The sequence below is a fragment of the Eriocheir sinensis genome, unplaced genomic scaffold (assembly GCF_024679095.1).
Source record: "Eriocheir sinensis breed Jianghai 21 unplaced genomic scaffold, ASM2467909v1 Scaffold1295, whole genome shotgun sequence".
Lineage (NCBI taxonomy): Eukaryota > Metazoa > Arthropoda > Malacostraca > Decapoda > Varunidae > Eriocheir > Eriocheir sinensis.
The window spans coordinates 18,536-32,834 of NW_026110623.1; the positions used below are offsets into that span (position 1 = coordinate 18,536).

The window sequence follows — 14,299 nt, forward strand, 5'->3', positions numbered from 1 at the left end:
TATGTAGAAAAGATTTACAATAACAAACAGACTAGCGGGTGAGAGAAAATATACATATTTCTAAATCTTAAGTGGTGATATCATGCCGCTCTGACTCGTTATTACAAGATAGTTGCTGTGTGTGTGAGGAGTGTTTACATCCCATAACTTCGACATAACGATGTTCGAGTGTAACAATGTTGGCTTAAGCGGCAGTTAAATTCCACCAAAACACACAACAACGTAGCCAATAATATTCACATTACATAAATTTAACTAGACAAAAATATTCAACTATATTCAAAATGGTGTAACTAGTGATTAAAACAGTAGTAACAAGGATAAATAAAGAATACGATAAGAGAATCGGACAGTGGCCTCGGCGAGCCTGCATCAAGTCGAGGGTCTGCGAGTCACTGTGGCCGGCCCGTGTGTGGAGTGACTTCGTCTTGCGTTCACAGAGACTCAGCAGCCCGCCGTGAGCCATGGCGCTGGAGATGGCAATGGAGCCCGACTACATGCGGGACCCGCGGAAGCACCACTTTAGCCCCTACATGGAGAACGGCGGGTGAGGCGCGCCCCTGCATTTCACTTTACCCCGGGGAAGGGGGGGGGGGGGGATGCAGGGGTCGGGGTGCCCTGGGTTAGCCTTTAGCACGTCGGAGAAAATTGAAGTGCCTTAGGCCTAGAGTTAGACAAATAGGGAGGTGCTTTTTTTATATAATGCAGAATTACACCCAACCCACTCCTGTGATTGACATTTCTGATGTAATGTTTTCAAATTGTTGATTGTACAGATTAAAAAAAAAAATGAGTGACAGTAAAACCCTTTAATAAACAGAATTCTTCTTTGAAAAAGTTCATATTACGCAAGACTAATTTTACATGGCTTGTTCAGGAATGCATCTGTCATGTAAAATGGTTGACTTTTATTTGATAAGACTCCCCTGGTAGGACTGCCATGCCTAGTGGACTGCAAGCAGTCCAATACAAATAGCATTATGGCTAGAACCAGTGATTGACAATAAACATTTACACAATGAAGAGTAGAAGGCAACTTGTTGAGAAGTTGTGCCACACTTGCTCTAGTTTGTACAATATGATTGTTAACTTGGAAGAAAATTTTATCTATTATGGCACCTGTTGGAAAAGTAGTTGGTATATAATGACTGTCATCATCATCATCATCATCATCGTTTAACGTCCACTTATTCCCTATGGTGGGGTTGGACGTGATATGAGCCTCCTCTACTGTTGCCGGTCCATAGCCAATGACTGTACATAGGATAAAGGAGTATTATAGGAAGGACCTTCACCTCTCATTCCCCCTCCCCCACCCCCCACAGCACATCCATCGCCATTGCCGGGGATGACTTTGTGATGATCGCCAGTGATACTCGGCTGACGCGCGGCTTCAACATCTTGTCCCGGGACCAGGGCAAGGTGCTCCCCCTCACCGCTAACACCATGATGGCCTCCTCGGGCTGCTGGGCAGATGTGCTCACTCTCTCCAAGGTGCTGCAGGATCGCATCACTGTGAGTACCCAGCACGAGTATATGATTTTGTTTCTTATGGGTTGACTTCATTCTAAATTACTGCAGTTTAAGAAAGGACAACATTTTGTATATATTTATTTATTTACTGATCGATTGATTTTTTTTTCTTATATATTTTCCTATATTTTCTGGTTTGTGGCCTGAGCTTTCAAAAGGTGTGGTTGTTTGTCTGCTTTTGTTTGGTGGCCAGATTTGATGTTTTCTCACCTTTGATTTCCTACAGCTTGAGGAAGTGACAAAAAACTCACACCACTCATACCCCCTCCTCCTCCTCCTCCTCAGTACTTCTTAGCTTTTAAGGTCCTATCTTATCTTGGTACTGTCGCTTTTCTTTTGATGCAGCTATTTATTTTAGCTTTATAAGCTTCTTAATTACAACAGCAATTACTCCTATGGAGTATGCATCTTATGTGTGGGGGGCCTCCACTCACACTGCCTTTTTTTTTTGGACAGGTTAGAGTCAAAGGCTCTTCATCTTATCGTTTCCTCTTACTGATAGTCTTCTACCTCTTAGGGCCGCTTTCACAGTCACTTTTGTTTGTTTTGATTGTTACTAATGGTGGCAATCACCGCTATAGTATTTCCATGTGAAACTAGCCAGTGGGGTAGCAGTGGCTGCAGAGGAAGCGAGAAGTGTTGAAAGTGTGTGGTAAGGTGCGGGCCTAGGCTAACCCCGCAGCCGCCACTACCCCATCGGCCAGTTTCACGTGGAAATACTATAGCGGTGATCGCTGCTCATTGGTAAGGATCAAAACAAACAAAAGTGACTGTGGAACTTAAACTCCACTGCCTTGTTGCCCCTCTCCATCTTCTGATATTTTCATGCTGACTGCTCTTCTGAACTTGCTAACTGCATGTCTCCACCTCTCCCACAGCCCCGCTGCACTTGACTTCTTACAGTCATCCCTCAAATAGTACGGTTTCAATTTGATACGGATTTTCATAGATTTTTTTAGGATTTTTAAATTTCCCGCACGTCACACCAAGTAGCCATGACGTGAGTGACAACACTGTTCTACCAGACTGCCACCGATGCGCATCTCCTCAGTCCATGTGTGTGCACAACATCAGGAACACTGTTCGGCCAGATAGAAACCTATGCGCTTTCCCTAAGTCCGTGTGTGTGTGCACAACCTTAGCTACATTTCTCCATTACCATATAACATGAACATGGGACCCAGAGACAAGCCAAAACATCTGCTGAAAGCACCCCAAAGCGTTTGAAAGGTTTTCACCTTGCAGAAGAATTCAGATTTAGTAGAAGTTATGTTTTGGTATAAGTTAAGTTGCGATAGGGAGAGCATACCATGTGAATGAGCAGTGTTCGATGTATCTATCATAGTGTAAAAGAAATTCTTGCATAGTAACTGCCAATACTCAAGAGTGCTGCAAGAGTGGAGATAAAGGCGTCCTTTTCTGTTTGTTCATAAATTAACCTATTATAAATACATAAATAGGCATTTTCCTACCTTAAACAAGAAATTAGTGGGCAGGAGTGGGCAGCCCTATGGAATCCGTGTCCCGCCTGGCTCAGCTTCTACTCGCTGGCCAAAGTTGCCAGTTATGCATTTTCTGCTGTAGTGTTACCACGCTGGGCAAATGAGCCATTCTGGCAGCACTCCCTTCCACTTGTCAGCAAATGAGCCATGTCATACACTTATACTCTCTCTTACTCTCTACCACAGTTTCTATTGCTTTCTAAATCATACCTGAAATAAGATACGAAACGGTAATTATGGAGATTGACTTCACGCCTCCAAAATGCGACATTACGCCTCCATATTATATAGTTAAGGACTCATATTTAAACTACTCCAACGAACTTTGAATAACCTGACCTCTAACGAGGCTTTGTTATGGACCCCCTAGCGTGGTAACACTGCACTGTCACAACAACAGAAAATGCATAACTGGCAACTTGGGCCCATGGGTAACAGTTGAGCCAGGCGGGACCCAGATTCTGTAAAGCCCAGGAGTGCTTCTAGGGGGGCACAAATTTTATATGGATTTTTGAATAGTATGGGGGTCCTGGGTCCCTAACCCCTGTACTATTTGAGGGACGACTGTACCATGAAATTTTGAAACAGCCTCCTTCCATCTGTATTTCCTCCTGCCTACGACTTGAATTCTTTCAAAAGGGAAGTATCAAGACACCTTTCCAACTGAAATTGATCTCTCTTCTGGCCTCTCATTCTTTATTCCATTATTGGAGCAGCTTTGGTAGGCTTTTGTTTATTGTTTGTTATGCCTTTTAGCTCTTTTCATTGATGTAAAAAAATCTTCTCGGTTAGATATTTTCATCTCCTTTAAATATTATGCCTTTCTTCCTTCTTCAATCCATCACCCCATCTTACGTTTTCCTCATTCTACACCACTCCATCCTTCCATTTCCTCCTCTGTGCCCTGCCAAGCCATCAACATTACCTACTCACATCGCTCCTTACCCCTCACCACTTGTACTCCCTCCTCCTCTTACTCCTGCTCCTCTTATCTCCCTAATTCACTCTTCCATTCCATCTCTAATCCACCACATTCATTTTCCCTTCTTCCTTCCCAGTTTGATCCACTTTCATGATTGCCAAGGTTGTGCTTTTCCCTCATGTTGGGGTATTTCTCTTAACCCGGTAGCAGGAAGGGCCAAATTTGTGACTTTACCGTGTAGCAGGAATGGGCCAAATTTGTGCCATGATATAAACCCCCCAAAATAGCTGATACATAAACTGATCACAAATGCTTTGATTTATATTATGAAATGTTTTGTGTGAGTGTTGATTTTTTCTCATTTTCTTCGCTTAGAGGGACCATTAACTCCCTTGGTGCCACGCATTTTTTGCAAAAACCTTCCCCTGGTGCCAAGCAAATTTGGATTTTTTTTTTTGCGGAAAAGTGTTCAGAATGATTAAACAACATACTTGATACATTCGAATACTCACTTCTTAAAATTTCCATGATTTCTAGGCGACGGAATTTTCCGATATTTGGAGTGTTATATCCCGTAGACTTTCTCGCCCCAAGGAGCTCGTCTATCAAACTTCGGCCTTTTGGCCTGAGAGGCAACAGGCGGTTTGAAAACCCTCCTTGCTTGGGCATAATGCGAGTGGCGAGGCGTTGGCACCTCACTTTCTTCACCACTTGAGCTACCACTATCACTATATATATAATCTTTATCAAGGTCACTATCAGACTCAAAGTCACTCAAATCACTATCCGTGAAGTCACTAGGGGCTTCATCAAGAACCTGAACAAAGTTCGCAAAATATGCTTTGCGAGGCGAGACATCCTCCCTGCACTGCGGTCAGGTCAGGAAAGGGACCCCTACCCTCGGGATCCCTAGAGGCTTGGTGGGGTTGGGGGTGAAGATCAGTGACTAGGAGGGGTAAAGGTATGAATAGTGTCCTGACAAAGTATGAAAAGCTTCTCAGTCCAAATAAGGCCATGGCGATTTTTCTAAATTGCCGCCGTACATAAACGGCACTGGCATACAGCGTGCACCTACCCGCCGCCATAGATACATGGTGCTGGCACCCTGGGGTTAAGAAACATAATCTCTGCTGCTAACGGGTTAAAATTATGCAGAAAATTTTTACACTTTCGTGCACACCCTCCCATCTGATTTTCTCGTCCAAAATGCACACCTAACCGCCTATTGGGAGGCACGGTAAAATTTTTTTCAAAACTCACTTATCGAATCTTTTTGCTCGATTCACTTTTATGAAACTACATACATTCCACTGTAACTTGTAAGCTCTTTCATATGGAAAGAAAAAAAATAGTTTGTTTTATATTTTGCTGAGATATTGTGAGCTGAAGTGATGCAAACCGATTCCTGAAATAAAAAACTCACATTTTCACATAGGAGTAAAGATATAACAAATTGTGTTCTGTAACAAAAGAAGCGGACATTTATGAGCTCATTAGTGCAAGAAACGGAATTTTGATACACCAATTATAACGGTCATAAATTTGAAAAAAATGAAAGAACTAGATTTTTTCAAAAATGTTCACTTTTTTCCACTTGTCTCCATAACTGTCATAGCTTTTTTATGGTTTCATCTTAAAGAACAGATCATTACCTATACAAGGGTAGTTTCAAATTTCTTATGTGACGTATAGTTGATGAGTTAGGCTCCAAAGAAAAAAATCTTTAGTAACCCTGCCCCATACACACTAACCCATCTGCAACCACTAGAGAGAGTCAACTGAAGAGATTTTTACCAGTCACACAGGAAAATTTCCCGGCAAAAAGGGTCTTATCAGAGCGGCTAATCACACTGATGTGATTTCTTGATGTATAAATAAAACCCACACTGGGAGACGATAGAGTTATATTTTTAACCAAACAGTTTCGGTGGACACTGCCACCATCTTCAGTGGTGTAGAGGAAGAGTAGAAGTAGTTACAAAGTTTTACAATTCTCCTTATATACACAATGGAGCAGTAGCCTACCTAAGTATGGGAGGGCAAGGAAGAAAGGGAAGATGCGTCCATCAGGTCAGGTCTGGGAGACCTGACCTGATGGCACTTACCTTGAGCATCGCTAGCCTGTCTACAGACCAAGTATCACGCATGTAGAATTACAGAATTTTGGTGATTTTTGTATCATTGTGCTGATAGTTGTGTCAGTCATAAGCTGTGCTCTTTGACCAGACAATTATACTGACGTGTATGTCACATCTACGTGCGCGAAAGTGTTAAGTCCATCAGTGTAACTTCTGCCCTCCCACCCCCACAGATGTACTCCCATGAACACAATGAGACCATGCCCACCACCGCCGTCGCCCAGATGCTGTCCACGATGCTCTACTGGCGGAGGTTCTTCCCCTACTACGTGTCCAACATACTGGCAGGGGTGGACGAGCAGGGTGAGAGAGAGAGAGAGAGAGAGAGAGAGAGAGAGAGAGAGACAGACAGACAGACAGACAGACAGACAGACAGACAGACAGAGAGAGAGAGAGAGAGAGAGAGAGAGAGAGAGAGAGAGATTCATTTATGCTTTGAGTTAGTATTTTGGATTTGATTGAGTTTTATTTGTGTGTGTGTGTGTGTGTGTGTGTGTGTGTGTTGCCACCTACCTAACTACTTTTTTTTTTACATTCCCACTATCGAAGCAGCATTTCTTGTTTATTCATCCATCTTTTTATTATTATTTTTGCTTAGCCCTTGAGCTTTCTCCTTTACAGTTAAATGAGGAAGGGAAGATAGTGAATGTGTTGGTAGTTTAGTAACAATGCATAAAGTGCTTCCCCTGTTATCTTCTACAGGTAACTCTTGATTTATGCGTTTGGTTTACACGTTTTTTAAATAACGCGGGGTCCAAAATCCATATAAATGTTTAATTTACAGTTTTTTTTCACTTAAACGCGATATTTTATGGAGTGGCCACCGGATGTCTCATGCAACTGGACTCACACGGCGTGGTGGCCACACAGCTGAGGTCAGTTCTTCCCATGCGCCACTTGAACAACCCATGCTGCCACGCTACTCAACAATAGGGGTGGGCAGGTACCAGTACCGGTACTAACAGTACCTGTGATGATATAGAAACTCTTGGATGCGGCTACCCAAGCTTTACTTAGCTTAAAACCTTGATACAGTCTGGAAACAGAACATAACTTCTCAGTACCAACATAACACTCCCCATGAACACTCCAGTAAACAAATGACACTTGTCAGTTATAGAACACACGGCCTACAAGAGCACACAATCAATTCCTAATAAATAATACCCTAAACAACAAGAAACTTAATAATAATTACCAGCAAGATCCATGCGTGTATGCGTGGGCAAATAACTTGCTCTAGACTGAAGGTCCCGTATGTAAACAGTGTATGAGAAGGGCTCGCATCAAGTATGAAAAGCCGCAGTAGCAAAATACATATTTCTAATATCACAGTACCAACTATAGAGGTTTTGCAGTGATGTCACGAAATAGCGTCGTCTGCACCTTGTGCGTCGTCTGCAAACCCGTTGGTGATCACCTCCCCAGCAGAGTGAGCAGACGGACCACGTGTGCCCCATCCCCAAGTCACTACCCGCGGGCAAATGGCAGGACCTTCAGCATCATTTGTGTTAAGTGATTGTGAGATAAGCTTGAGAATGCTCTGACTAAGATACATCGAAAAAATCAGTGCTTTTGGAGGAGGAGACTGGTAGACTGGCTGTCTGGTTGACTGGTTGCCTGGTGGGTTGATTGGCTGGCTGACTGGTAAACTGACTGTCTGTCTAACTGACCGACTGGATAGCTGACTGGTTGACTGGATGACTGACTGGCTGATTGGTTGGCTGGCTGGCTGGTTGACTGGCTGATTGGTTGGTTGGATGACTGTCTGGCTGGTTGGTTGACTGGCTGTCCCTCTGCCTGGCCGATCTCCTGTTGCTGACCAGTGATGCCCAGGTAGGCAGCACAGGCAGGCAAACAGGTGAGGGCAGGTGGCAGCAAGTCACCTTACACTATGCACTCTTTGAGGGTCACTTCCCTGTGTACACTTATATACTCCACTGAATTTCCTTTCCTATTTTCTTCCCCTGCTTGAACGCTGCCATGCGTGTTTACCTCCGCCAGCTCATGTAAATCCCGTTCCATAGTAATCCCCCACCACACAATAAGCTAGGGGACCCGGGGCAATACCTAAATGAGTGTTACCTCATGTAATAGTCTAATCAGTCTTGCCTGTAATATTTACCTCTGACAAAATGAGCACTGTAGAGTCGAGATGAAGCAGACAGCCGCCAGTTTTCCCTCCTCACAGCTGCTGTCCACTTCCCCCGCCCTTCTGGATTCACTGGAAATCTATAAAATGACACAGCATCTCTCCCGTGTCAGTTAGAACATCCAACCACACAACATCGTATCCCATAGCCGAACACACAGAGCATTTGTGCAGCACATACGAAGGTTTGCTTTGATAAGTGACCACCGCCACTGACCACCAAGATGGCTGTGCAGGCCTGTGCTACCCCCATACCCCTAATAATGACGTCGGCTGCAAAACCTCTTTACGGTACGGTACCGGTACCAGACTGCTCAGTACCGGTACCAGACTGCTCGGTATCGGTACCATACTAGCCAGTCGCTCATGGTGTCCCTCATTTCTTCCTCACACGAGTGAGGCTGAGACTGAGTGCCTGAGTGGATATCTCAGTGATATGGATGTTCTCTCTCTCTCTCCACTGAATGAAGTGAATATTTATTTTTCGACAGAAACTTACCTCTTGTTTGATTTATATTGTTTTTGATTTACGTGAACTCTTCAAGGACACAATACTCGCGTAAATTGAGAGTTACCTGTATCACTTTTTATGGTAGCCGCTCCTCTGAACTTGCCAACTTAATGCCTCCACCCCTCCTTCAAGGTGTAAGAGGTAGCCAGTATCTTCACTCATCCCTTTTGATTGATAACCTTTATCACTAGTTTCCTTTTCCTAGCACATAGATAAAGATAGGTGGATAGATATATTTATTGACCCCAAAAAACACACAGGCAAGGGTGTTGTGTACCACTATGACCCTGTGGGCCACATGGAGCAGCTGACCTTCAGTGCCACCGGTGCCTCCGTGGCCCAGATACAGCCGCTGCTCGACAACCAGGTGGCGGCACTCAACATGCAGGGTGTCGACCCTCCCAAGATGACCAAGGTGAGCAGTGTTTTCAAGGCATTTTCATTGTAGACTAGATATATTTGCCAGTTTGTTTGCACCATTTCAGGTGCCATGACACTTTATGAAACTCAAATTCTCAGTTTTCTTGTAATAAGCAACAGCAACAAAACACGGCTAGTTTCAGATGCAGCTTCTCCCTGCCATGTCTGCTACACATACCTGACTTAAAAATCAGAATTTCAGGAAATCTGGACTAAAATGTGAAGTTGTCTTGGGAAATACATACATTAGATGATTTCATGACAAATTTTAATGTTTACTGTGTTTTAAATAGTTTCTGTGCATTTACAGTAAATATTTGTGTATCTTTTAATTATTGCATCTCCTTTAATGTAATTTACTGCACAGTGCACTTTGCCCTGATTCAGATTCCTGCAAATTATAGGCAAGGTTTTTCCCATTTGTTAGAAAAGTTGAGGTAGAACTTTCATTTTTTTTTTTTTCTCGACACCTGTAGGAGTTGGCACGTCAGCTGATCCACGATGCCTTCATCTCTGCTGCCGAGCGTGACATCAACACTGGCGACGGCATCATCATCCACACCATCACCAAGGAGGGCAAGACCGAGGAGATGGTGAAGCTCAGACGTGATTAACACAACCTCATCACCCTGTTCTCTTTCTTTCTCCCTCTCTTTCTCTGCCTTCACTCTTCAGCCAGTGTCAGGGTTAGGTTTTTGTTGTCCTCCCTCTCAGAGAAAGAGGGTTTGGTGTTAAGTATTAAGTGCAGCCACATTTACCAGGAGATACAAGTTGCTTAGGGAAGACTTGCGAGTTTTCTCTCCCAATTGTGACTTTATTTCTATTTTGTTTTAAGAAGTGAAGAGGACATGCTTTCAGAAATGAATGAATTTTTTTGAATAAATGAAAATAAAGAATTATAAGTTTGTTTAATTATTTACTATATACATAAAAATAATTCAATGTTATAGACATCATACATATTCATGAAAAAGTAAAATATTTACATGATTTTTTGGGGAGGGGAGGGGGGCAAGTTTGGGGTGTCAACTTTTACATTACAAGGATACTACAGTATGCTTACAGGGGGGGGGGGCTGTGGGGTGTGTGCTACTGTTGCTACTCTTCCAGAACAAATATATTTCTCAGTCATGGATATCAGCCTTGGAAGGGGAGTTTGCACCAACCCTTTCACTCTTCAATCAATAATCAAATGAGGGAAAAAAAAAAAAAAAAAAAAAAAAAATGAAGTCAGTATGATAACACACAATCACGTGAAAAGAAAATCTCAAAATATGTGTACCAGCCCTGATATTTTTTTTTTTTTTACTCAACTATATAAAACAACTGGAAGAGAACATCCACAAAGTAACAAACATGTGCCAAACTTATTCACAAAACACACCACACCAGCTGATCATGACTCCAGTAAGACTTCTACAACAACAGACCTTCTTTACAACACAAAATGACCTTTGCAATGGACTTCAGATGGCCTGAGATGACTTTTACAAAAAACTTCAACAGACCTTCATTACAGCCTAAAATGACCTCTGCAAATCACTTCTAATGACCTGAGATGACCCATTCAGAAAACCTGAATAGATCTTAACATGACCTCTTTAATAAGCTTTACAACAGATCCTAACCTGACCTCTGCGACAAACTGTTCCTTGTGACTATACTACCAGCAAAAGGTGACCTCAACAAAACTTCTAAGGACCTTACAACAGATCCTAACCTGACCTCTGCAACAAACTGCTCCTTGTGACTATACTACCAGCAAAAGGTGACCTCAACAAAACTTTTAAGGACCTTACAATAGAGACTAACCTGACCTCTGCAATAAACTACTCAAACTGACTTCCATCAACCTAAAGGGGCTATTACACTGGGCAAATTTTCCGTGGATCTTCAGTCAAACCACGATTTCCGCTGGCGTGGTTCTCACATTTCGTGGTTTTCTGGCGTGTCCACGATCTTCCAAAGCTTCAGTGGAATTTCACGAAGGGCGATGGTATTACTCACCATCATCATCATCAGCAATAACAAGAAACAAATGAGAACCATGCTAGCGGAAATCGTTGTTTGACTGAAGATTCACGGAAAATTTGCCCAGTGTAATAGCCCCTTAAGGTGATCTGTACAACAATTTCTAAAGATCTTTTTACAATAGCCTGACATGGAGAGGAGGAGCTGGACAAGAACAGAGTAACATAATGATCAGTGGATGAATGGAACAAACTAAGAAGCAGAGAAGTTAATCCAAATATTAGATAGAATGTTAGTAGACATCAGAACTCAAAGCAATGGATACTATACAGATTTATACAGGTTTAAGGAGATAAGCAGGAACTGGTTCACAAAGTAGGTAGTGGATAAATGGAACAATTTCAAAAGGTAGTTAATAAAAATACTACAGATAGAACATTTATGCAGAATAGACATTAGAACCCAAAACAATAGATACTCTTTAGACTATTCACTTTTAAGGAGACGGACAAGACCTGGTTTGCAAATGGGATAGTGGAAGAATGGAACAAATAGCAGTAATAGGTCCTAGTTTGATTACTTCAGCTTCAAGAGGATAGGCAGAAACTGGTCCACAAATAATGTACGGAGTGAGAGAAGGGAAAGATTATGAATGGTGGGAAGGGGAGGTAATATATATATATATATATATATATATATATATATATATATATATATATATATATATATATATATATATATATATATATATATATATATATATATATATATATTGAAGTGTGGAGATGTAGTTGTTATATGGATGGTCAAGATATGTGAAGTAGCAGGGGGGGGGGCAGCAGACTGGACGAAAGCCATCATTGTCCCAGTTTACAAGGGGAAGGGCAGGAGAGGGGAATGTGGGAGCTATAGAGTATACCCGGAAAGGTATATGGAAAAGTCATAATAGAGAGGGTGCAAAGACTTACAGAAGAGAAAATCAGTGAAGAACAAGGAGGCTTCAGGAAGGGAAGGGGATGTGTGGATCAGATATTTGCCTTCAGGATGGTAGTAGAAAAAATAATAGCAAAAGGAAAGAAACTATAAGCTGCCTTCATGGATTTGGAAAAAACTTATGACAGAGTCGATTGGATTGCATTGTGGGATGTTTTAAAGATTTATGGTGTAGGAGGAAAACTGCTTAGTGCAATAAAGTCTTTCTATGAGGATGCATCTGCATGTGTCAAAATTACTGGAGAAACAAGTAAACATTTTGAGATAAAAGTGGGCTTAAGACAAGGGTGCGCCATGTCACCATGGTTATTCAATATTTATATGGATGGTGTTATTAGAGAAATTAAGGGCAAAGTTGGAGAAGTTGGAGTAAGAATGTTTGATGAGGGAAGGAACTGGGTACTGATTTCGATACTGTTTGCTGATGACACGGTGCTCATTGCAGAAAATGAAAGTGACCTACAAAATTTGGTCAGTGTTTTTGATAGTGTCTGTAATAGGAGAAAGCTGAAAGTAAATGTCAACAAAAGTAAAGTGATGGTTTGTGAGCGAAGTAGAAGGGAAGTTGTAGATTTTGTATGCCCATAAAGAGTGGGAATTGAATGTGAAAAAGAATGCAAAATAATTTTGAATGGTGAAGAAATGGAGGAGGTCAATGAGTTTAAGTACCTTGGATCAGTTATGTGTAGCATGGTGGTATGGAGGGAGAGATAAGAGAAAGGGCATTGCAAGGAAGAAAGGTGGTAGGGTCTTTGGGACGAATCATGAATGGCAGAAGTGTGAGCATGGAGGTAAGAGGATTTGAAATACAATAATAGTACCAACCCTCACATATGCAAGTGAAACGTGGGCCTGGAATGAAAGTCAGAGGTCTAGAGTGCAGGCAGTGGAAATGAGTTATTTGAGGAGTGCTTGTGGTGTGAGTGGAATGGATGGAATGAGTAATGAAAGTGTGTACGAGCGTTTTGCAATGTGTCACAGGGGTGAAGGGAAGAAGTGTGGAGTGGTGGAAGAAGTGAAGCGACAGACTTTAAAGTGGTTTGGCCACATGGAGCGAATGGAGGAGAGTAAGATGACCAGAAGGGTGTATGTGAGTGAGATAGAGGGAGGGAATGCTCGAGGACGACTTCCAGTGAAATGGAGGGATAGGGTGCAAGAGTACGTTAGGGAGAGGGGGGAAAGATATTTGAGAAACTTTGAGCAGGCAAGGAGGGAGTGTCTGGATAGAGAAAGTTGGAAGCTCTTCTGCCGTGGCCATCCCTTGGTGGGAGCTCCTAGGAGCAGGCGTCAATGAAATGATGATGATGATATATATATATATATATATATATATATATATATATATATATATATATATATATATATATATATATATATATATATATATATATATATATATATATATATATATATATATATATATATATATATATATATATATATATATATATATAGTGGTACCTTTTGATTCAAAATTAATAGGTTAATATGGGCTGTTCAAATTGAGAATGGTCGAATTAGGAAGCAATTTATCCCATTGAAATTAATGTAGAAAAAAAATAATCCATTCCAGGCCCCAAAATCCTCATTTTTTTAAACATTTTTATGGGTTTATGTTGAGCCCTGTGGCCAGATCACTCAAATATTGTCAACCAGATATATATTGTCAACTAAATATTGCCAACACATGTAAATGAATTTTGTGGGGCACAGTGGAGAAAGGACGTATGGTTGGCGAGCTCCACATTGATCAGCGCTGTTTCCAACGGGGCCTAGAGTAGTGGTTACAAAGGGCCTGGGTGATGTTCACTGTGGTTCTCGTCTTCTATTATTGACCTGGTTGTAAGATGAGTGGGAGGGAAGATGATTTGGGGTGGAATACACCGAAGAGAAAAGGAATTGGATCACGAAGGAAGGAAAAACAGACGGATATGGAGAGTGCTGATGATGACAGTGATGATGAAAGGTATGCTGGTAGTTTCTCTGGTTTTGTATTATTTCCTTCTTCATTTCCAAACTACAACTCTTAAGCTTCCTACCACCACTTGCACTGTCACTTTTCACTTTCTTGGGAGCCATAATGAGAGTTAATTTCAAGAAAGTATGCAAAAAATATCAAGAACAACAATGAGTGGCGTTCAAAGCAAGCGTGACTGA

The 14,299-nt window shown here is 41.8% G+C and overlaps 1 protein-coding gene and 1 long non-coding RNA gene across 2 annotated transcripts; one reads left to right on the plus strand and one right to left on the minus strand.

Moving 5' to 3' along the window:
* Positions 1–368: 368 nt before the first annotated feature.
* LOC126989773 (proteasome subunit beta type-1-like) lies at positions 369–10,085 on the plus strand. Its single transcript, XM_050848380.1, has 5 exons — positions 369–547; positions 1,326–1,515; positions 6,269–6,398; positions 9,019–9,173; positions 9,655–10,085. Exons 1-5 carry the CDS (start codon positions 465–467, stop codon positions 9,790–9,792), a joined length of 696 nt encoding a protein of 231 aa, XP_050704337.1. The 5' UTR covers positions 369–464; the 3' UTR covers positions 9,793–10,085.
* Positions 10,086–10,242: 157 nt separating this feature from the next.
* Positions 10,243–11,107, minus strand: LOC126989774 (uncharacterized). Its single transcript, XR_007743683.1, has 2 exons — positions 10,973–11,107; positions 10,243–10,880 (listed from the first exon to the last, which is right to left on the minus strand). It is a non-coding gene; the product is annotated as an uncharacterized LOC126989774 (long non-coding RNA).
* Between the last annotated feature and the right edge of the window lie 3,192 nt (positions 11,108–14,299).